We start from the raw sequence: 25,510 nt of genomic DNA, 5'->3' as shown, positions 1-25,510 counted from the left end.
CCCTGGCCTGACTGGCTTGTTGGCAGAGAGTTTTCACCAAAGAGTCGGCACATGGGCTGACTGCATTTCCTCCAGCGCCCTGGTAATTGATTGTGACAGTCTCCCTGTTCTGTATTTCACACTGACATCATGGCATGCATTCCTCGAAAAATGAATGGCCACAGGGTGGAACAGAGTTCCACTGTTCTGAGGCATTTGACTGGTTGGAAATCTTTACATTACATGCATCCCTTGTTGCAAAACACAAAACCATATCAGCTATAGAAGGAACAATAAAGCCTTGGACTTCAGGCACAATTGGCTGATATGGCCCTCTGAGTTTTACTAAACCCCCATCTCATTCCTCTCAAAACCTCAAAGGTGTGTTGTTGTACCTGTTTCTTGGTGAGGAACAGATGTCATCATGGATAAGATAAGACTTTTACAAAGTCTCCCTCCACTTTTGATTTGTCCCATTTATGGGCTAGTGCTCATGTTAACGACTATGGTTACAGTTTCTGATCTGAATAGGACTAAGTTTTGCAGAAAATAGGCTTTAACTCAAGTTATATGTGATCCAAAAAATACAATAGTAAGTGCATGTGTTTTGTCACACTGTTTGATTTTTACTCAAGTAAAATACTGCTCATGGTTTCACACAGCTGGTTTGTAAAATAACTAGGGACACACAATCTCGATACTTTGGCTTTGGGTATTGGATGATACTGATCTGAAACCAGCGTTGAATTTATTTATTTCACTGTGGTGCTGACTGGGATTCTTTCATGTGTATGGCAACATCAGACTTGAACTACACATTGCTTTCCTAACTTTGTAAGACAAATTGTATGAAATAAAGACATAGATGTGGCTTTTATGGAATGTTATTTATTATACAAAAAATGGATCGTACACAGGCAACTTGGTAAAAAAAACAAAAAACTTGAAATTAAAAGGAATTACAATTAAACTGTTAACATTTATAAATGTCACAACCAATTTGTCAAAACAGGAATTACAATTTCAGTATATAATATAGTACATAAACAGAATTTAATTAAATAGATCAGCCCCATTGCCACAATGCCCGGTCCAGCTATTATCAGCCTGATATCCAGTATAAGTGTATTGGTGCATCCCTCTAATTACATTCAGCAAAAGTAAATGTAGTTTGTAGCTACAATGTAGTCAGTCTACACAAAGATATTTTTTTAATGGATATTTTTTACTTTGCAGTTACTTAAATACAATTTGATGTGGATTGGTTGTGATACTTGGTCCATTTAACAAGCAAAGCATCAGTACCAATGCATATCCAGTGTATTGCTAAACAGAAACGGCATGATATTTCTTAGTTTCTTTTGTTCAGACAATGTCAGTAGGAGATGTTTTTACCTAAAACATCTCCTACTGATAATAATATACTATGATGATAATATACTACTTATAATATTCAGAAGCAGACAAAATGAAATAGCTTGAGAAACGGCATGATATATTCAGTAGAATTCAGTTTCTTTGCTTTCCCTGCCTCTGGCATGATAGGGGTTAACCAGCACAGTGATAAGAAGGAAGCATATCTTGGCCATCTGGAGAGCGTTTTTCCTTTTTTTTCCAAAACTGTAAGCCAAAAATGGTGCATGTGTAAGTCTATCCTCACTTGACTGTTGTCTATAACTTCACAATAAGAAATATGAAATGCTCCAAAACAAGATATATTTCACATCACCCACAGTTCCTTCTCTCAATCCAGATTTCATAGCGGTCTATGTGTAGCGCATCTGTTGCTGTAGTGAGAATAACTTATCTGCCACCATCTGTCCTGTCCAGACTCCACGAGGAGGTGATGGACTTCTACAACTTCATGTCTCCTCGGCCAGAGGAAGCAGCTATGAGGAAGGAGGTGGTGAACCGGATAGAGATGATCATCAAGGAGCTGTGGCCCACTGCAGATGTAAGAATCACACACATGCTGTTCAGGTTCTCAATATGTTAGAGCAGACCTGGGCATTGGGCGGCCCACGGGCCACATCCGGCCCGTTGGCTGTCCTCGTCCGGCCCGCGTGAGGTTACCAAGAAATTAGAAATCGATACAACCGCAGTGCTTTTATTTTGAAAAAAATAGCAAACATTATCATTAGCACTAGAGCTTACAAGCACTTTTACTATAGTTAAGACAACAAATATATCCACTAATATATATGACAGAATAAAATAAACTCTAACAAACCTTGTGTCCTGTCAGTCAGCCACTATAGAAGCCTTTTTCATACTTTATATCAACTTTATATGAATTACTACGCACTCGTTATTATTTACCGTTCATTTTTTCATTTAACCGTTCTACCGGTTATTTCCTGTCACTACCTTTCAAAATTAAAGCACCCGTTTTACACTGGACGACAACTTTTCATAATAAAAGCATCACAACATTGTAAAACACCTTGAAAATGTACAAACATGAAAAAACAAGCTATATAATACAAAAACATAAATAGGAACCTTGCTAAAGGTCATTTAGAGTTGTGTTTAAAATAAATGGAAAAGTGATATAGTGATTGGAGTATTTATTACTTTTTACTGCTGTATTTGATTTACTCCACATTAACAGTCTTATCATAACATGTATTCCTATCAGTAGCAGCTCAAAACCAGATAATTTACTATATTTTAGATAGATAGATAGATAGATAGATAGAATAGATAGATAGATAGATAAAAAAGCTTTATATATCGCTTTATAAAGCGATTACATTAATATTGAGCAGAATTTAGTTCCGAGTTTTGGTCCGGCCCCTGCAACCTTCGTGGTATTGGTCATGTGGCCCCTTGGGAAAATGAATTGCCCACCCCTGTGTTAGAGAGTAATGTCCTTAATCAACCAGTCCACTCTTAGGCGGAGGGATTATTGGCACACAGACAAACTCTGATCTCAGATTGCTCTTAAATCTTTGAGATGCTGTTTTTACACTTACAAAAAAAATCTTATGGTATATTTATATACTGTTTTCAATTCATCTGCTTCACATGAGTTTAGGCAGCTGAGCCGAAAAAGTCTATGTTAGGTTAGGTTAGTCTGTCTGGAGTGAGACACTTTCCCTTTTCTATCGCTGCTAAATTCCTGTCAGACATAGAGGAAAATTTTGGCATTCTAGGAAATATGCTTATTGGCTTTCTTGCCAAGAGTTGGATTAGAAGTTTGATACCATTCACACATCTGTATGCTAAGTATAAAGATTCTGCCAGCAGCCGGCTAATTTAGCTAAGCACAAAGACTGGAAGCTCTGAGGCGTTAAGACAACTATTTGTGCTTTTATGTCAGGCATCACACTATTTCTTTGTCTGAATCAGTAGTTCACAGTCTCTCCTAGTTGCCTGACCACTCCTCGATATAAAAATGATTTTTCCATGAATACATTAGAACAGGGATTCCCAAAGTGTGGTGCGTGGACCCCTGGGGGTGCGCGAGATGAAAAATGTAATGGCGGTCTGATAATTACACAATTACATTTTTTCCCCCCACACAATAAAGACGTGTAAATAAACATTTCCTTTGTAAAATGTAAAATCAAAAACTGTATTATTAATTAATAAATAAATGCAGTTTATTCAAAATGCACTTCATCTTAAAATGAATCATAGAAGAAGTTATCTTCTTCCATGTTTCCAACCTGTGTTATGATGACGGGTTGTTTAGCTCCACGCTCATTTAAACTTGCTGCAATTTTTGTTCAACGCGGCTCAAAATATTATAACATTTTCCCAACTGATCTGCTTTCTGCCTCTGATCCTGAGCCTGTCATCATCCTCTTTGCTCTTAAAAGTGGAAGCTAGCGCATAACTTTGTTGCATTATATTGAAACTGTGTTTCAGTTTTTCAGATGAATTCAAATGTGAGACCGCATTGTTGTGATGGTGATTATTTTATTATATGTGTGTTCTCATTTGAGCATGATTAAACATGCTGCCTTTAATATGGCTATAAAAAAGCTTATTGCATTTAGTTTTTTTGAAGGTGTGGGGGATTGGGGGTGCGTTAACCCTGTTGGGACATAGAAGGGGGTGCGCGGCTTAAAAAGTTTGGGAACAGGTGCATTAGACGTTGAACAGCCAACTACATCAAATCCACTGCATTTGATGTCACCACACCACCAACTGTATAGGTTATAACTGCTGAGGTCATACATAACATTCAATTGGAGGTTGCTTGCTGATCGTACAAAAAAGATGGAATACAGGCAGCGTTTTAGTAGATATCGATTCACTAAATTCAGTAAAAATGTCTATTAGTAATTGATCTGCAAGTTAAAAATTAAATATTGTAATGAGTAAACTTTAGTTTGCTAAGAGAGTAGTCCAGCCGTCAGCTAGGACAAACACAAACGGAAGGGGCGTGGCTTAATTATCGCCATTACTTCACTACATCTTTACATAGTAAATAGTAGTTAGACAGATATATCAATTGACAGATATTATCAGCAGGTATTGGCTTATCAAAGGCGTATTGGTGTATATGCTGCCACATATGTGCAGTTATGAAAACTTTTTTTTCCACAATATATTGTGCAAAAAATGTTGCTTGGTTTGATTTTGTTTTTTTAAATAGTCAGCAATTGACTGACACTGAACAAAAATGTTTATTTAGCTATATATTTTACTCCAGTTTATTCCTAATATTTTGTCCGTTTTCATTTACAGAATTGGCTGACAATGTAATACATTGTTTGTGTGATTTATGACAATGTTACATATTATTTAATAAAGTTTTATGTTTGAGAAAATAGTCTTCGATATTTATACCACCTATTACGTGGTATAAAATCAGCACAAATATCCACATGAAAAAGTCTATTTTCATTCCAGCTCAATAAACTACGATATCGGCCGCCATATCAGTTATTGATTCATTTCAAAATCAGTATTGGCATCGGCAAAAAAAAATCCCATATCAGCGTTTGCTGCTTTTTTGTTGTTCTAAATGTTGTGTACAGACAAAATTAACAGCTCACAGAGTTGAAGTTACTAAAAGTACTGAAAATACTGAAAATATATGCACATTAAAAGTGCAATTGTTTGGTAGATTCTGAATGGTAACTAAAAAAATACAGAAAAGTAAAAAATCAACAACAACGGAAAAACTTCAATAGTTTCTCAAGGTGCAAAATTGATTCTTATTCATCTGGTTACTAAAAGTAACTTCATCAAAAGTAATCATAAGTTGGTGTGGTTTTAAAGTGCCCTCACATTGTTTGTCCAGAACCAGTGGACCTCCAGCTGGTTGAGTAGTGCAGAGATGTAGGGTTGATGTAATGCCCCTCTCATTACTTAATCATGTAAAACATGCGCAGTGGTGATTTGTTGGCTGCCAGTCTTTCCCTCTTCCACTGTGAGCCTTACTGTCAGGTAAATGGATCAAGCCCCTGATTTGTACCAGCCTCCCTTTTCATTTCAGCCTATTAATCCTGGCTCCGTCTTTGTGCTATTGCCTTGTCGTTTTTAGCAGACGGAAAGGGAAAGAACTCCACTCTGCTTCCTTTGAAGAGCTTTCACTTGGGATCCCACCACACTGCATTATTTTCTAGCTATTGTACGCTTAATTTGGCAGCTTACTCAAGTTGTCAGCATTTACTGTCTCTGGAGTGGATTGTGGAAATGCCTACTTCCTTATAGTTTTTAAACATTTGAATTGGGTATACTATAGGGTAGGGGTGTGCCATATCGTATCGTTCACGATAATATCAGTATATTTTTTTTGTGGTTAAAAAAATGCATATCATGATATTGGCAACGTTCTTACTTCTTGATGTAGTGGTTAAAGTTGTTTTGATCACAAAAAGCTACTTACTCCCTGTCGCTAAACACATGCAGCTTTCAAAATAAGAGCGCAGTGTGTTAAGAGAATCAACCACAGAACTTACAAGAAGACTGTCAAAATAAGATGCCTTAAATAAAACATACAAGAACCTTTATTCTCCTTTACAAAATGTCATTAAAATATGCCCCCGGAACCCCTAAATGGTTATTTTCATTATTTTCTCATACTCAAGAGTCAAGAGTAAATTTTTTAGTATTTGGCAACTGTTGAGATTTGCACTTCACACTACATTTTAGATTTTTATTTATTTATACAGACTAAAAAATCATATTATCTATATCTTTTTAAGTATTTGGTTATATCGTCAAGAATATCGTTATTGCAAAAATAGCCTGAAATATCGTGATATTCTTTTAGGGCCATATCGCCCAGCCCTACTTTAGGGGTTTTACACTACAGGATCTCTACTGTCAAAAGTATGTAGTCTCAGCTGAACAACACTGATTTTGGTCATGGTTTTCATATTTCTTTACTATGTTTGTCTAGGTACAAATATTTGGCAGCTTCAGCACGGGCCTGTACCTTCCAACAAGGTAAGCTTGTAATATTTGAAATAAAATTAAAAATGTTTTATACTATGACATTTATCTTATGGAGAGGATTACCTTCTCCCTTCGCCTTCAGAAAGATAAATGTGTTAAACTGTGGTCCAAGTGGGTTGAATATGTTAATCTGGAACGGACAGAAGTACTGTAAGGATGACCCTGTAATGCTGTTTTGTACTGTAACATTGTACTATGTTTTATTGGGTCTAATGATTAGTTTATATTACTTATATTTCATTTTGAAACTCCATGGTGGATAATTTCTTTTTTCTTTTTTCTATTTGCTCTTTTACATATGTCTACCTTTCCCAGTTTGTTCGAAGTTCTCAAATGTAATAATAGGTTTAACTTTCTGTATCTTGCTTCTTGTTTTGTAAACAAAAAACCTTGAATGTGAGTGGCAGAAATACTGTTGTATATTGTCTGAAAGTAAGCACTGTATGATAATGCTCTCACAAAATAAAAAAAAATAAAAATTAAAAAAATGTTTTATACTGATGTGTTTTTGCTGACGTTCTAACTGTTTCTGCCCTCAGTGACATTGACCTGGTGGTGTTTGGGAAGTGGGAGCGCCCCCCGCTGCAAGAGCTGGAACAAGCTCTCCGCAAGCATAACGTGGCCGAACCTTTCTCCATTAAAGTGCTGGACAAAGCTACAGTGAGTAACCAGGGCATGTTTCTTTGTTCACATTGAGTCTCTAAATCAGACCTGGCACATTCGGCCCGTTGGCTGTCCTTGTCCGGCCCACATGAGGTTACCCAGAAATTAGAAATCAATATAACCGCAGTGCTTTTATTTTGAAAAAAAATAGCAAACATTATCATTAGCACTAGAGCTAACAAGCACTTTTACTATAGTTAAGACAACAAATATAGCCACTAATATATATGACAGAATAAAATAAACTTTAACAAACCTTGTGTCCTGTCAGTCAGCCACTATAGAAGCCTTTTTCATACTTTATATCAACTTTATATGAATTACTACGCACTCGTTATTATTTACCGTTCGTTTTTTCATTTCACCGTCCTACCGGTTATTTCCTGTCACTACCTTTCAAAATTAAAGCACCCGTTTTACACTGGACGACACCTTTTCAAAATAAAAGCATCACAACATTGTAAAACACCTTGAAAATGTACAAACATGAAAAAACAATCTATATAATAAAAAAACATAAATAGGAACCTTGCTAAAGGTCATTTACAGTTGTGTTTAAAATAAACGGAAAAGTGATATAGTGATTGGAGTATTTACTACTTTTTACTGCTATACTTGATTTACTCCACATTAACAGTCTTATCATAATATGTATTCTTATCAGTAGCAGCTCAAAACCAGATCATTTACTATATTTTATAAAGCGATTACATTAATATTGAGCAGAATTTAGTTCCGAGTTTTGGTCCGGCCCCTGCAACCTTCGTGGTATTGGTCATGTGGCCCCTTGGGAAAATTAATTGCCCACCCCTGCTCTAAATAAAACCACACTGGATGATGTCCATCAAACACGCCACCAAATTTGATAAAAATGGTGATTTAATATTCCATGTACACTGATGCAGTGATTAAGGATCTGGCACAGTAGAGTAGTTTGACTGTTAATTCCAATCCTCCTAAAGGTTTTATTCTTCACAGTAAGTCATAGAATATTACAGCCCTAGGAAATAGGGAAGCAACTGTAACAAACCCAGCCAAATGAAATATTGGCAGCACTTATTACGTCCCCAGAAAAGTTCCTCTAGACATCAGACGCTCAGTTAGATGTTTAAAGCTTCGGCTCATTGTCTCTTTTAACTCCGTGGAAATATGAGGAGAAAAGAAGACTCAATTAGTATCTTCCATCTGTTTGCGTGATAGGTGGCACACACTGCCAGCTGTGTCAGCATTTTCCTGTTGAATTGTACATGTACAGTACATGTCCTCTGTAATATTACAATAGTAATGGAAACTACTATTTCCTAGTTCTAGTTTTTCTAAATTAAAGCTGGTTATCAATTACTCACAGTCAGGTCAGTGATACTCCGTGTTTACTCCTAGCCTTTTTGTTGTTGTTTTTCCCTCATATTTTAATCAAGCAGAGCGTAGTGACTCTGTTGCTTTAGCTCCACTTACTTTAAAAACATTATTAAAAACCTATTTATTCTCCTTGGCGTTCAGTCCCAGCTAGGCAAGAATCCTTGGCTTTCTTTTTACTTTTTTACCCTTTTATTTGTCTTTTTTATCTCTAACTCTGTTTTGGAATGAGTTTTTATTACTATTTTATTTTATTGTTTTACTGTTTTTAGTATTTTATTCTTTTTATTGTTTTTATTTATACCCAGTTGTGTATGATTTATTCTATTTTAATAACTGTACAGCACTTTGGTCAACTGAGGTTGTTTTTAAATGTGCTCTATAAATAAACTTTGACTTGACTTGACTTGACTTTACTTGACTTGACTACCGCCTTTGGTGGCCCAACTACAGCTGAGTGATGCAAAAACAGTAACTAACTTTGCGCAGCTGGTGTTTTTTCTTGGAAACATCGCTGCTGACACCCAGTTCCTAAAATTGCAATCGTAAAGGCTTCCTCTGTGGGTCAAAGGCTCTGTCACCACTGTGTCGATTCACTCAGAGATATTAATGACTCAACCGTAGAATGTACATGAATAATTGGACGTAGTCACCGTGACATCACCCATTAGCTTGTGGACTGTCCGCTTGAAGCATTTAGTTCGGCGTTACAGCCGTTGCCATCTTTGTTTTTTGAAACTTGGAGAGAACGTATCTGGACTGGGGATGAGCGAGGGGTTGGATCTATGGGTGCTATCAATCACAAGGCTGTGATTATTTACACAATTAATATCATATTGTATTGTAGAAGACTTGAAACTAGCGATTGAGCCCATAATCTTGCAACAAGCATTTTTTTCTGAGGTAGTAAATCAAGTGAGAAGTCGTCTCATGGTGTATTGAGATAGATAGGACCGGAGTTTGTTTGTAACCGTTGGTGGTGACCCCTGTTGGAGTTTTTTGAAAGATGGCAGACTTAAGGGACTTCCGTGATTGCTTCACTGCTCGGACCGGGAGGTCGCCGCCTCAACTCAGCAGACATTTATTTTACATGACAATCTTCAAACATTATTTTGCATTAAAAATTCATATAATGCCTCAAGGCCATGTAATGTGGATACCCAGCCACAGAATTGTGCGGTTAGAACTCTGCAGACTGTATGAATGTCAAAGCCAATTTATTGTGTTTTTATACAGAATTCAGCCTACAACTAGACCAATTGAGGCACTAAAGCCTGGTACATGTTGGACTTTTAAAATCGCTTTATTGTTACTATGAATTATGTTATGTTTAATTTGTTCTGCGTTTATTATGTTTTGTTTTCATAATGGCTTCATGAGGGTCACCATCTGTTTTTATTTTCACAATTTTTTGCAATAGCACTTATAGTAACAATTTAAATGCAATGACTTAAACCAGAGGTGTCAAACTCTGGCCCGCGGGCCAAATTTGGCCCGCAGTATAATTATATTTGGCCCGCAAGGCAATACCAAATTATTATTATACAGCGCAAATAATACTACAAATCCCAGAATGCTCTGCTGGTGTTTTGGCTTGAACACAGTAGATCAGTGTGTAGCAAACTGAGCAACAATTAAAGTTGTCTTTATGCACTTTTTCTTGCTAGTCCAAGGCTTGAATGGCTGCACATTCATTGAAGGATATTATTATTAGTCATTTGGTTTATTATTATTTTATTCTCACATTTATTTTTAGCCTGTGGAAAAAGATTACTGTTAAATTTAAATTTAAAGAAGGCCGCATATAAAATAAAGGGACATACGATTTTTATTTAAATTTTATTTAAGAAATGAATGCCATTGATGTGTTTGTTTGTTTTATTTGATATTCGATTTTGCATGTTTGCAATATTAAGTTATGTCAAGCTTTAGGTCAATTTTGTCAATAAATATCAATGTTGGCCCGTGACTTTGTCCAAGTTTTTACATTTTGGCCCACTGTGTATTTGAGTTTGACACCCCTGACTTAAACAGTGTGCATATTTTTGGTTTAGATGCCCTGAAAGTGTTTGAATGTTCCTCTTAAAACGCTGTAGAAACCCTGTGTTTATAGCTACAGTCCCACAGTAGTATCGTAGCTTTGTAGCATCATCCTGTGGGCGGTGCACACAACAAGGCTCTTGACTGACATGAATATAAGTAGCTAATGGCTGAGTTTTCATTTTTTGGATTCCGTCTAAAAGGCTGTCAGCTGGGACCGATGGCTCTTTTCTTCCCTCACACTGTGAACGTAACCTTAGCTGATGACTTGACTGTAATGTTTGCTAATAAACGTCACTTTTTCTCCCCTCAGGTGCCAATCATCAAGCTGACAGACCAGGAGACTGAGGTGAAGGTGGACATCAGTTTCAATGTGGAGACTGGCGTCAAGGCGGCAAGCTTCATTAAAGATTATGTTAAGGTGAGGTACACCTATTGCTTTGGTGCTACTGCTGTCAGCATTTACAGCTTACAGATGCACTTTTTTTAGCATGGTGTTATTTCATTTAAACCCCTGAACCGCAAGTTTTTTCAGGGCGTTTTTTTGTTTCAGTTATATTTTACTCATTTTGGCCTTGTTTTTCACTGCAATATTTAAGTTGTGCATCTCTAATGAAACAGCACAATAATGGCTAGAAATAGAGCGAACTCAAAAATTTCCGTTGTGCAGTAAAACTGTGTAGTAAAAGAAAAAATGCAAGTTGAATTTCTTTGATAATACATTTCACAAAAATTAAAAAACATGCAATCTTCTTGTACCACAGAAGGAGCGGATCTACATGCTATACATATTATAATTTTCACAACCTCTACTTACTCTCTTCTCTGTGTAAAAAGTCTTCAGTTTAGTCTGATATCATGGACTTTTTTGTTGTTGTCACGTGACTGTTGGTCACAGCCGAGTCATTTGTGACCTCCCAGTTGCACCGAGGAGTGCAGAATTTAATTTTTTTTAAACGATCTGGTTGATGCAAACAGTGACTTTTTGGTTTAATTGTAAACGAGACACTTCGAATAAAGTGTTTGTAATGAAATATCACTATTTTAAGCTTATATTTGGTATTTTTACTGATTCAAGTGACACATGATCCATTCAAGAACTGTTAGAAAGTTGAGAACCTGACGACGAATCCTGTTTTCTCACTTTACATCTATGATAAATTATGTAATGTTGCCTTTTTTTCTTTAAATTAGAAAACATGCTTTTCAAACCCACTGGCAGATTTTGCTTCTGTGCTTTTAAAGCCAGATGGGGATTGTGAATTGAAGTCTTCACGGACTAAATGAAATCCGCACTGAAACGGTCATTAAAAGCAATACATAGATATGGAGGAAAAGAGCAGGAAAAGGTCATGCAGACATATTTAAATCGAAACCACCAGGGAGTCACATAATTACCATTTTACAGTAGGGTCTAAATCCAGAACTTTGGAAATTCCCTCTGTGAATCAGGCAAGCCAGCAGTTTAAAGCATTACACTTTAATTCACTCCAATCTTATATTGGCTCATCTCATTCTAAAGTAAAACTGGAGCAGACCCAAACAACATGCTCACAATAATCTGCACTTTACTCAAACTGGGTCTGTGTGCTGCTGAAAACCTCGTTGCCAAATCTTCTCAGCGGAGGTGAAATCCACCCCGTGGCTCTGACAAAAATTCCTGCTGAAGGTGGATCTCTGCCTGCTTTAGTCACGGTTGTAGTAGCTAATGCAGGAGAGGAATTCCAGGTGCTGACGTTCCAGCGAGCTGTCAGCTTATGCTTTTTTTTTTCCCCCGTGTTGTTGTTGTTGCTTTTATTCTGCTTCTTTGGGAAGACATGTCTGGGCTTGAAAGGCCACTGTCAGCAACCACACTCTGTATCAATCCAGTGATAGTTGATGTTGTTAACGTGTGGGTGTGACAGACTCCAGTGCAGTCTTGTCATTCAGAGGTCACTTCAGAGTTAATCTCCATATGTCAGATTCCCATGCAGCCAGTTGGAGCAGCGTTACTTCACAGACTGTTAATGTGGAGTAAATCAAGTAAAAAGTAGTAAATACTCCAATCACTTTATCACTTTTCCATTTATTTTAAACACAACTGTAAATCACCGTTAGCAAGGTTCCTATTGGTGTTTTTGTATTATATAGCTTGTATTTCATGTTTGTACATTTTGTAGGTGTTTTACAATGTTGTGGTGCTTTTATTTTGAAATGGTGCCGCCCAGTGTGAAACCATTCAATCCAGTGATAGTTGATGTTGTTAACGTGTGGGTGTGACAGACTCCAGTGCAGTCTTGTCATTCAGAGGTCACTTCAGAGTTAATCTCCATATGTCAGATTCCCATGCAGCCAGTTGGAGCAGCGTTACTTCACAGTTCTTGTTTTTGCTTCTTAAAAGCATATTTGAAAAGTCAACTGAGCCCCGCTGCTCCACTGGCACAGTTATGATACACACACACTGACTGCCAGAAGGTTACGCTTCCTTTTCAATTGGAAAATGAACATATTTGTAATTCCCATTTTAAGTCCCTCTGGGGTTTCAGCACATTATCACAGGCTCAAGGAAGCCTCATTACACCTTTTTTTCAATGTTTGACCCAGTTGGAAGTTCATCAAGTATTAGGTAAGGCTGTCAAGAGTGAGATACTTGGATACTTTTCCAATATCATGTGTTAAAAATGTTTTATAGCACTTTAGCACATTAGTAAGATCCATAAGTAGATCTACAATCAGATGTTCAACCCGAGGCTGCACAGATGAAATCAGCAGTATGTTGCTATGTATGATGTATGATTTTTTTTCTGCACCAGAACTGTGTGCAGGTTGTTAATAATGGCAAGAAAGCTGTGGTATTAAAGGAGGTATCGAGTATGTTTTTTTTAAATACTAGTATTGAAGTTTAAAATTCTGGTATTGTGACTTAAATAAAGCAAAAATTCATATCCAAATTATTTTGGTCTATATTGAGATCAAGATTATTTAACATGGTTACTTATAGAATTTGGAAACATTTATTTATCATCATTTATTTACTCTTTTTAATAGTGGTCTTGAATTTTGATTATAATTGAACTGAAAACAAGTAAAAAAAAATGTAAAAGAAAAATAGAATAATAACTATAATAAATACACATTTAAATAAATTATATAAAAATAACAGTAAGGATGTTATAACTTTAGCGCGCTCCCCTAACCCACTGATTACTATGAAAAATATATATTAAATATAAAAAAAATAAATGAAAATAAATTACATCAACACAAACCTTCTGAAAACTTAAACATAAATATATTCATCATTTTAGTAAAGTATATTCAACATATGGCTGTCAGTAACCCAGTAACTGGCGAAAACACACACCGCTGAGCACAAAACAAGAGCAACATTTATTGGAAAGTAGGAGTGTTACAATTCATACACAGCACCCATTATTAACTATCATTAGTCAAGTGTCTGGACTTGCTAAAAACCAAATGAAATCAATGCGGTTTCAGCAATAACCCTGACTTCAGCAGGGGTTTTCACTGGTTTGGCAGCAGTTTAGCTTCCTAAAACAAACTGGGACAGCTTGATCAAATAGTATAAACACAGTATGCATTAGTCACAGTTACTGCGGAAACATGACTAATGTATAAATCTACCCAGACGCCACAGCATTTCCACAGAGTTTGCAGTTAGCGTGGTAATTTGACCAGAAACTCACAAAAGCTAATGCAAGATTTATTTGCACAGAGTTTAATCGGTTTAATTTCTGAATGAAAAACATGATTTACATAATTAAATTGACTCAAATTCAAAAGTAAACTGTAATTGAATTTGAGTAAAATCCAGAAGCACTGAATCACAAATCAAAGCAGATCAAATGGATCAAATATTTAGCCAAAAATTCACAACCCTGCTGATATGTGATGTATTATATCATTTAGATAATTTGCTGTCTTCACTATGAATCTCCAGCTCATTGAATTCTATACGTATCACCAGAAACCCCCACTTCTTTTCAGTGACTCATACGAATGGAACCTGAGTCAAATATAAATCTTCTTCTTAGGATTCTCCTCTTCACCTTTTTTCCCGTTCATCCAGAATTTGACTGAATCAACTGTTCTCACATCTGTTTCATCTTCCTCTTTCAGATGTATCCAGTGCTGCCTTACCTGATCTTTGTACTGAAGCAGTTTCTGCTGCAGAGAGATCTAAATGAAGTCTTCACTGGGGGAATCAGCTCTTACAGCCTCATCCTCATGGTCATCAGCTTCCTACAGGTACAGTAAGATGCTGACACACACACACACACACCGAAAATCATGTTGGCATATGAACAGAAAGTAGCTCTCGAAAGTAGTAGCAATATTGTAGTATTAGCCTAAGTGTGTCTTAACCCTTTGATGCACAACATGGGTCTAAAATGACCCGATATGTAAGGTTTTACATTCTATATCTTTGCAATAAATTATTTTCATCATTCAGTATTCCAGGTTTTCCTCAATTAGTTTGTTTTTGATCATCATACATCCTAATTTTATGTTTTCCTTTATTCATTTTTTAATAAAATTCCTTTTTGTGTCACTACTCTTCTAATGCACAACATGGGTGAAAATGACCCATATCCATTTTTTAGCTAAGTAGCTTGCTAAGCTAACTACTTAGCTAACTTCTTGGCTAAGTAGTTAGCTTTGTAATAATACAAAAATAAAAATTCTTCATAAAGTATGATCGGCAAAATGGAAATAATGATCTGTTTTTATCAGGAACAAGATATTTAAAGAATACTTGGAATATTCAATCATAAAATAAGTTGATATCAAAAGATAGAGCACAGAAACACACAGCAGCATTAAATAACATGGGGAATGAATGCGGGAAATGGATGTGACCCATGTTGTGCATTACAAGGGGTGTCAATATGTTGTGCACCAAAGGGTTAAGGTAGCAATAATACCAATAAGAATAGTAGTAGCAATAACGGTGTTCACAGTAGGATTAGTAAATGGCTTACCACATATCCAATCAATAGTCATCTTTACTAATGCATAGTTATGCTTGTTTTAAATCCATACTAATCCAGTCTTCCCGTGCTCACTCTTCAGCTCCATCCTCGTATCGATGCCAGAAACCCCAATGAGAATTTGGGCGTGTTGCTGATCGAGTTCTTTGAATTGTACGGCCGCCATTTCAACTACTTGAAAACAGGGATTCGCATCAAAAATGGAGGCGCATACATAGCCAAAGAGGAGATCATGAAGTCCATGACAAATGGATACAGACCATCCATGCTCTGCATAGAGGACCCACTCCTCCCAGGTGTGTGTGCGCTAAGTTTACAATGATTACAGTGATTGAAAATGTTCGAATAGAAATGCATTTATCCTAGAAGTCAGGATGAGGTTGTTAGTCAACTGGTTAACTTGTGAAATGAGGCTTAAAATGATGTTTTTAGCAGCTGCACTCCACTTTTCTCATCACAATTTAAAAGAGTTGTTGGGACAAAACATTTCTCAGAAGAGGGAAATGTATGTGTGTGTGTATATATATATATATATATATATATATATATATATATATATATATATATATCTTATATATAACTTGTTAAAACGTTAAAAGTTTTAAGACGAAAACAAACAGTCCACAGTGGTAGCAACCTGTCAATCATAAGGCAGCCCTGCCATTTTACTCTCAATAGGATCGTTATTTACAAAATGAACATAATACTGTAGTGGAAAAGACTTGAAACTAGCAACTGAGACCATAAAGTCATTATGAGAATGTTTACTGAGGTAATAAATCAAGTCAGAAGTAGAGTCATTTTCCTGTTGACTTGCACACAATCAGACTTCTTTCTGCAACCAGTGGAGTCGCCCCCTGCTGGTCATTAAAAATGTCCATCGCTATAATTTGAAAGATGCTATAATTACGTAAAAATCTGCACATAACGGCTTTAAGTTCCGTAGTTTGGCACAATTTTAGATGTTTTACCTCGGCATATAGCAACACTATTCAACCATATGGTATGATATTGGAAACAAAGTAGTGGTGCCAACAGAATTTGCATACATAGTGATATGCTAATCCCCCTTGCTGTGTGAAGAGTTTTGAGAAAGTTAAAAAGAAAGTAAAAGATAAAATGAATAAAGTTTAATATTATCAAGCTCACTGGACCTTCTTATTTGTCTTTACCCTTTAATATTTACTACTGTGCTGTTGTGTTTGTCTTTGCTGCATGCAGGTAATGACGTGGGGAGGGGTTCCTATGGTGCCATACATGTCAAGCAGGTGTTCGACTACGCCTACACGGTCCTGAGTCACGCTGTGTCCCCGCTGGCACGGTCGTATCCCAACAAAGACTCTGAAAGGTCAGTGTTCAATCCATTCAACAGCATTAAAAATACCCTGGTTTGGAAGTAGGGCTCTCTGAAAATCCCTTCTCTCTCTTCCCTGCAGCACCTTGGGCAGGATAATCAGGTTGACCCAGGAAGTGATCGACTACAGGGACTGGATCATTAAGAAGTGGGGGGGCAGGGATCTGGCACGAACGGACAACAGAGGTACGACTTTGCAGACTTTATTATGCACTTCTACAGAGTTTTTGAATCTCGTTAATCTGCAACTTTTTTCTTGCAGATTTGCCACTTTAAATCTCGTAAATCTGCAACATTTTTTCTTGCAGATTTGCCACTTTAAATCTCGAAAATCTGCAACTTTTTTTCTTGCAGATTTGACACTTTAAATCTCATAAATCTGCAACATTTTTTCTTGCAGATTTGACACTTTTAATCTCGTAAATCTGCAACATTTTTTCTCGCAGATTTGACACTTTTAATCTCGTAAATCTGCAACTTTTTTCTTGCAGATTTGCCACTTTAAATCTCGTAATTCTGCAATTTTTCTTCTCGCAGAGTCTTTTTGTGATCATGTGTTGAGGCCTAGACAGTATAAGGGGTACGGGGTAAAGGATTTTATTCAAGAAAATTGAGAGTTCAGTCGTCCTTTCATCTGTGTTTTGTAGTTCCACCTCCCAAGGAGCCAGCGTCGGAGCAGGAGCCCTGTGAGCAGCAAAGGGACTCGGTGTCGCCCCACAGCGCAGACTCCCCCATGTCCATCTCCAGCCCCCAGCAGCACTCCTCAGCTTCCTCTGTCTCCTCACTGTCTGGATCAGACAACGTAAGAAATCACTCACACATGCACACAATAAAAGCACTGGTTTCTGACTTTGTAGGTAAAGTTTTTTACTCAGCAGATAATAAGGTGCACTATTTGTCAGGTAAAGGTTCGATTAACATCACCGCTTCTCTGTTGAAATCCTGCATATACCCACAAAGCAGTCTGCAGACTGCTGGAAATAGATAGAGAGATAGAGAGATGGATAGATGGATAGATGGATAGATAGATAGATAGATAGACTTTACTTTATTCATCCCCGAAGGGAAATTCGGTTGTCACAGCAGTTCAAGTACAATAAAATACAATAGAATAAAATACTGAGGTAGCATAAATAAAAACAACAATAGAAAAAAACACAGAATAAAACAAGAACAAGGACACTTAATAAGTTAAAAAGAAGAACATCAGTTGGTAGGATGGTTGGCAGATGATGGTAATAATTAAACTGGTGATATGATGCAACAATGCTATAGTGACTAGACGGTATATAATAATAATAATAATAGTACAGTATATAATATATATAATATAATATGTAATAATAGATAACAATATAAAAATAAAATGAAAAATATAAATAAAGTAATAAGTAAAATAATATGATGTATAATAATAATAATAATAGTAATAATAATAATAATAATATATAAATAAAAATGCTACAATTTGTTGCAATTCTGCAATTGACGTCCAACATAATGAAGTAATACTGTCACCCACTTGGTATAACTACATGCAGCATCATCTGTATGATTCTTTTCAGCCGATCTGATGGAAGTACAACCAATTTGCAACTTGTTTTTTTGTTGTGTTTCAATGGAAACATGAATTAGATTTGAGTGGCATACTCAACCTTGCCCCCTGTTTCTTCCTTTTTGTGTCATTTGACAGGATTCTGATTCCACGCTGCCGTGTCCCATCCCCCCGCCAGCCCTGCCACATTACCCGTCGTTCCCGCCTCTGGGGCTCGCTCTGCCACCAGGCCTCAACATGGCCACCGGCAAGCCGGGCATGGGAGGACACCACCACCTCCTCCTGCCTCCAGGCTCACAGGTAGGAACACAGCAGGAGCTGCAGGCATGACGGATTTAATTAGATCATGAAGGGGAAATTAGGAACAAAAAAGTTGTGTAGTAGTTAATATTTGGAGCAGAAATTTTGGATTGATTTTGAGGATGAAAACTTAGCCTTGGGAAGGAAAAAAAATGCAGGTCATTGATGAAAAAACTTTCCTGTACCTACCAAGGTTATAATAGTTTTATATTTTTCATTAGTTTTAGTTTTAATTTCGTTGTGAATTTTTGTTTTCAAATTCAGTTAGTTTTAGTTAGTTTTTAGAGTGAGTTTTCTAGTTTTAGTTTAGTTTTTAGTTTTTAGTTTTTGAAAATGCTTAGTTTTAGTTTAGTTTTTATTAGTTTTAGTGTTAGTTTTAGTTTTTTTGTAATGGGCTATGTGTTGGGTGCCAGATTCAAAGAGTTCATAATAAATGTTTCCTTTATTTCCTTTGGTTTATCATCTCAGCCCCAATAAGGTTATTAACTGTTTTGAATTTTGGTTCGAGTGTAGACATCCCAGTCTCAGTAAACATATTTACCATGTGTTGCATGTTCAAATAGAAACACTGAATTATGAATGAAAAAAGTTGACAAAAACAAAAACTAAGGACATTTTCACTATAATTTTAGTTAGTTTTAGTTAGTTTTGTAACCACACAATAAAGTTTCAGTTAGTTACAGTTCAGTTTTTTAAAAACTCTAGTTTTTATTTTTATTTCAGTTAACGAAAATGTTTTTTCAATTCTAGTTTTCGTTATTTCGTTAGTTTTCGTTAACTATAATAACCTTGGTACCTACTTAGTATCTCAAAGTAAAGACTTATAGAGTATTTGAAATAATGGCCTTGACTGGACTAAAAAATGGGCTCCCATATGTTTCTAAAGATAACTATATATAACATTTCAGTAAAAGTAAAGGTGTTCTGTAACATTTACAGCATTAAGATGAAGATCAGCTCTTACCTCTCATTAATTTTCCTCCCTCTCGTCCTCCAGGCTCGCGTCTCACTGCCCGGTGGTCTAGCAATGCACTCCATACCTGGCAGACAGGTGTGTATAGACACCGGGCTCCCCCCCTTCTTCCACATGCCCCCCCCAGCCCATGCTCATGCCCCTGCCCCCTCCAGCCCCCAGCCTCAGCCCAGCCCCCACTCCAGCCACACACACAAGGTAGGCGCCGGATGCCACAAACACACTCAAACGCACTTGTCAAGGCAAACTTGTCTCACACACTCTAGTTCACACTCTCTCCATCTCATACTTGCTGTTTTCTTCCACAATCTCCATTCTCTGTCAAGTGTGTGATTTATCTCTCACTGTCGCACTCTCAAAAACTGAAATTGCCATCTGTGGTCCATAACTGATCAGTAAACAATAATACTATCACTGCTGCTCTGTGGCCTGATGTTCCACCATCTGGAGTACCTGTTGCTGTGGGTTTCATACAATTTTTATTTCTTACTGCCTAATGACCTTTAAAAGGAATAGTTTAACTTTGTGGGAAATGAACATGTTCACTTTCTTGCCAAGAGTCTGATGAGAAGATTGATGCCACTCCCTAGTTTGGCTGAGTAGACACACTGAAAGCAGCTTGACTCTGTCTGAAGGTCAAATAAAACCTGTTTACCAGCTTATAATCTGACATATAGTTATCTGTAACCACAATCAATGTTTTTGATGACATTTTAATGAATAAAGGTTAAATTATGTGTGGGTCAGGATTGTTTTTAACATCAATAACCACCTGACCTGTTATGAGAAGCAATATGCCTCGCCCAGCCCACAAAAATACATGTTAATCGACACCCGAACTCTATAAACTACCAACTTTATACATCCCTCAGTGTACTTGTTTTTACTAAAGAATAGTTGCTAACAAACCTTTCCACTTTTCACAATACAAGCTTTAATTATGAAGCAGCAAAGTCAGGAATTGTTGTGTTTTCATCAGCAGTAACTTAACCCATAAGAACCCACGGTGACATGGGTGTCACAAACATTTTAAATGTTCTAGTAATGTTCATGTATGTTTTCTCAGGTACATAAGTGTGTTTTTTAGTGTTCTACAGCTACAGTAGCTTGTTGAGAAGCCGTCCAATAAGGCAGTGTTATTTATATTTATTTATTCTCGATTTATTATTATTTTGTTACTTAAAAACAAATCTGAAATTGAATTTGTTATCTAACAGCACTATTAAAGTCACAATTTTGATATATGTGGTGGAGATGCAAAGAAAAAGGCAAATTTATGTTTCTGTAAGCAGAAACAGTGTCTAGTTTATTCATTTAAAAATAAGATGTATCATAAGGTCCACTTGGTCTATGGTATATCCCCCATAATTTTCCTTTTTAAGGATTACTGGCTCTGGGTTCTTATGGGTTAACATGATTCTGATACAGCTACAAGTGAACATGGAACAGTAAAATACAGCAGATCACTGAAAGTGCAAACAGGGACTAAGGAGAGAAACTAAACTTCAGACCACAGAGATCCCGCCCACCTGAACCAGTTACATTTTCTGTAACGCTTACCTGAACCGGTCCGACCTGCAGGTTACGGGTCAACCCGTGCATCATATTTACCACGTGGTGGTTTGAAGACACTACAGTAATTTTGTCATAGAATTCTGTACAATTGGGCTTCTTTTTGCAGCCAGTGGAGTCGCCCCCTGCTGGCCATTAGAAAGAATGCAATTTTAAGGCACTTCCAGACTTTTAGGATCCATAGTTTCCCCATGGTATGGAGAGTGGTAGCAATCTTCTCTTCTTACTCTCAGAAAGGAAGAGAATACACATATTTACCAAAATGTTAAACTATTCCGCAAATAGCTGTGCAAATATTGAAAAATCTGAATGTGAACTTTCATGGATTTGACATAGAAAGTAAAAAAGTCAAATTTTATTGCTTTTTATTGGACGGCCCTGCTTGTTTTGGTACACAGTGCTTGGTTGGTCTAGAAGGGTCTAGAAGTCAATCTATAGCAGGGGTGTCAAACTCTGGCCCACGGGCCAAATTTGGCCCACAGTGTAATTTTATTTGGCCCGCGAGGCAATACCAAATTATTATATTATTGTACTATAAAAGCTGACCCGCCGGTATTATACGGCGCATTTACCGCTAATACTAGATTTATTATTATTATTTTATTTTTAAATTTATTAACCTGTTGAAAAACTTTATTTTGATATTTAAATCAGAAGGATGCAAATAGAAAAGAGGCATACGATTTTTATTTAATTTTTATTTAATAAATTAATGACATTGATGTGTTTTTTATTTGAAATTTGATTTTGCATGTCTGCACTATTTAGTTATATATTGTATGTTTATAAGCGTTGCTGGTTCCATATTTAATGTTAAAGCAAAACATGTTTGGTATATATTAAAAGGTTTATTTGTTCAATGTTGGCCCGCGATTTTATTCAAGTTTTAATTTTTGGCCCATTGTGTATTTGAGTTTGACACCCCTGATCTATAGGGTTAAATGCACCAAAACATTTCCTTTTTGGTGCATAATCGATAAAGAAGATAAAGATGTATTTACATATTTTCTCTTTCTGTTCTCTCCACACCTCCTCAGAACGGAGTCAAGTTCAACGTGAAGGGCTTCCACAACCCGCCACTGGTCAACAACCCTGTTCTGCCTAACCGCGGACACACTCACACACACACACAGTATCACCGCAACACTTGGCGACGCAGAAAGAGGGACAGCCTACCAGTTAGCCTCAGCAGATAGAAACCACTCCTCTTCCACCCCCTACTTTTCGCTCCCTGTCCACTCTGGCTGCAAAACCCTGGTTCTTCTTCGTCTCGAAGGAGGATGGACAGGCAGGCAGACAGAGGACCAGAGACCAGCAGTTTTCACTCTGGGGCTGTCGCCACACGGAACAACAGCCCTCAGCTCTGCATCTTCTTCCTACTATCTCTACCTTTCCATTTCTGCATGACTTCTGTTCACAGTTTGGTAGTTTCAGTATTATGTTACTTTCAGTATTTTGTTTTCCTCATCCTTAATTCAGGTCTGCTCCTGTCCTTTTCTTTATTTTGTTGGACTTGGTGGTGATTACATTGCAAAGTCCACTTGACCTCGTCTTGACCCTTGCAGCCAAGCTGCCTGTGGTTCAGTGTTCCTTTTTTTTGTTTACAGTTTTTACACTTCAGAACAAATTTTCATTTTTTTTTTTGTTTACAGTTTTACACTTAAGAACAGTTTTTCATTTTGAGCATTTTTCGTTTACAGTTTATACACTTAAACAAACCATTTTTTCATTTTGTGCAATAATGTTATTTTTCTTTTTGGAACTAAAGTAAATGCTTATTTAATTTTGTGTGTATATGTAAAGGCATTTTTATACAGTTGTTTTATTTTTGTAGAGTTTTAAATTTTGTTTACGATAACCTTCCCCGGGCAGCATCTCTGGAGTGTGTGTGTGTGTACCTCGGTTGTTGTTTCTGTGCGTGTGCAGGAGTGTGTGTGCGTGCCTGTTTGTCATTAAGGACCCCAGTTCAAAGGCCCCCCACTCCCCTATTTCTCTTCTTCTCTCCCATCTTTATTTGTTGTTCTGTCTGATAAAGAGAAGCGGGAATAGAATACAGCTCTTATCTTGATATTCCTTCCATTTTTTTCTTCACGTGTCTTGTGAAAATGGACGAGATTAACACGGAATTCCTTTATGGTAGTCTGTTTCCTCGCTCCAGTTAGTCCAAGGCATCCTGCAGGGAAGTGGAGGGATAGAAATTGCACCCTGGGATATCCTGAGAGACAAGAGCAGATAGAGCTTTAGCAGTGCCACCTCGAGATTGTGTGTGTTTGTAGATCTCCGTATGTGTGTGTCCCTTATGGGACTGTGCTGTTGCCATATTTCGTCAGTCAGGGGAAGGCTGGCAGTGGCCTGCTAGTTTTGTCTTGGCCATCTTTCTCTCCACTGGAGGCGTTTTTTAAAAGAAAAGCCTCCAGACAGTGCAGAATGTTGGCCTGAAAGAGCCGGTTCTGTTAAACATATATGCTAGTGTTTTTTCATTTTCGTGCCCGTCTCTTTTTATTACATGTTGCAGGAGGGTTGGGGCCAAGACGGCAACAGCTTATCTGACTTGAATTGAAAGATCAAGATTGGAGGGCAGAAAGCCACTGACTGATCCCAGGTTCAGAGAACTCGTCTGTCTCTGTAGTCGAGGGACGTGTTTGTGGAAATCTGATCTCAGAGCTGAGGTCAACTCATACCCGCAGCTGTAAATCAGTGCAGACCGACACTAAGATGCTCAGCGATAAGGGTTCTCTCCTTTATGGTCCTGGACAAAGGAGAACGAGGGAGGGAGAGGGGGGTCTTCCTGAACCAAGGACCCTAGTGAAAGGGAATTATATTTTGATTCCATTCAGGAATCTTGTGTATATTTGATCGCCAGGTACTTCCGCTAATTGTTTGCAATGCCTTTCTTTCCTGTTTACTTGGAGTGTGTGTACGTCGTTTTCCGCGAGCACACCGTGTCACACAAATACACACACACTCAGACAGGACTGTCAAAGGCTGTGACTCGCCCAAAACACTACACACGCTGGTGTTATTACTATGCAAGTGGATTATTCTAATTATTGTGTCAACTCTCCTGTCTTTTTTTTTTTGTTTTTTTGTTGTTGTTATTTTTGTTTCAGAGGACAAACACTGCTTGTTGGATTAGAGTAACGTTACTGACTGTCAAGCCAACTGGTGAACTACAAGCCCCTGACTCTTGTATTTGTATGAAGGTCCTGATATGTTTCAAAGTCTAGTTTTCTACATCTATCAAACGTAAAGGAATGGGGGATGTTAATGTCAATGCTTGGGTCTGTGTAGTGTGTGACATAGTGAAACGTGTGTGAGAAAGTAATTGAGACTCATGACTTGCCACCACAGATGTTTTTAATCAGACGCCCAACGGTTCATGAGCAGGTGCACCCAGAGCGCGACTTGCACTCTGCAGGTGCACTTCAAAAGGGGCCAACGTGTCCACAAACAATTCTTTACCTTTTACTGAGACTCTGTTCAGAACTGTAATGCTACTTGTGTTTACTTTTTTCTTTTAAACCATGGCAACTCCGATCCCTCAGTCAAAACAACTGCACCTGGCATCAATTCAACCTCAGATGAAGGGTTTCTGTTTTGACCAGTGGCTCACGGGCAAAGCAGATTATGAGCTAAGCATCATCTCCAGCTAAAGAAATCACTTTCAATGATTTGACAAAAAAAAATCATTATGGACGCCACAGTCTTCATTCCCTTTCACCCTATTCTTCCCTATTTGTTCTTGACATAGGGATGTGATCACATCGGTGCATGAAATACTCAGTTACATGCAATCCTAGCCCCGTTATAAATTGGATCACAAGGTGGATGTAGTTTCTAACTGCGTCCCTGTCAGCCATGTCTGCTTTTAGAGATCAGAACCAGCATTGATGAGAGGCTGAAAATGGAATTGGTAATGGATGGTTGTTGACTGGGTTAGAGTTGCCTGCATCTTCACAGCAAAGACTTGACATGCAGTATCTTAGGAAGTCTGTATGGATTTGAATCTCAGCGGCCCGATGCAGCTCGCGCTCCGCTTTCATTTTTCCAGGTTGGTGTAATTTGCGGGAAAAGGGAAGCAAGAGGAGAGAGTGGCCAGGACCGCTGAGATTTTGGCGTACACATGTACATGTAGATGCAATTACCCCCTACATTGCAATACAATGAGGGATTTTAAACTGGCGGCTGCTGTTTAGAGAAAAGTGGCAGCCCCTCCTGGCTGATTCATGTGAGCAGAGGCCCTCTAAATGGACACTGAGCAACCAGTGGCCAGAGGGAACCACTGCCCAGCCTTTGGTTGTACTTTTTCG

General features: G+C 37.6%; 1 protein-coding gene across 1 annotated transcript in view; it reads left to right on the top strand.

Moving 5' to 3' along the window:
- Window positions 1-25,208, top strand: part of tent4a (terminal nucleotidyltransferase 4A) — a 30,681-nt gene extending 5,473 nt beyond the window's left edge. The window contains exons 2-13 of the mRNA XM_059349659.1: window positions 1,810-1,933; window positions 6,341-6,387; window positions 6,936-7,056; window positions 10,769-10,876; window positions 14,575-14,703; window positions 15,529-15,742; window positions 16,668-16,794; window positions 16,883-16,986; window positions 17,448-17,602; window positions 18,494-18,655; window positions 19,653-19,826; window positions 22,238-25,208. Coding sequence (XP_059205642.1) covers window positions 1,810-1,933; window positions 6,341-6,387; window positions 6,936-7,056; window positions 10,769-10,876; window positions 14,575-14,703; window positions 15,529-15,742; window positions 16,668-16,794; window positions 16,883-16,986; window positions 17,448-17,602; window positions 18,494-18,655; window positions 19,653-19,826; window positions 22,238-22,396 — 1,624 coding nt within the window. The 3' untranslated portion in view covers window positions 22,397-25,208. The remainder of the gene's footprint in view (window positions 1-1,809; window positions 1,934-6,340; window positions 6,388-6,935; window positions 7,057-10,768; window positions 10,877-14,574; window positions 14,704-15,528; window positions 15,743-16,667; window positions 16,795-16,882; window positions 16,987-17,447; window positions 17,603-18,493; window positions 18,656-19,652; window positions 19,827-22,237) is intronic.
- Window positions 25,209-25,510: the final 302 nt, after the last annotated feature.

Source organism: Centropristis striata, chromosome 14 (genome assembly GCF_030273125.1).
Source record: "Centropristis striata isolate RG_2023a ecotype Rhode Island chromosome 14, C.striata_1.0, whole genome shotgun sequence".
NCBI classification, from domain to species: domain Eukaryota; kingdom Metazoa; phylum Chordata; class Actinopteri; order Perciformes; family Serranidae; genus Centropristis; species Centropristis striata.
This window is presented reverse-complemented; position numbering and strand designations above follow the sequence as displayed.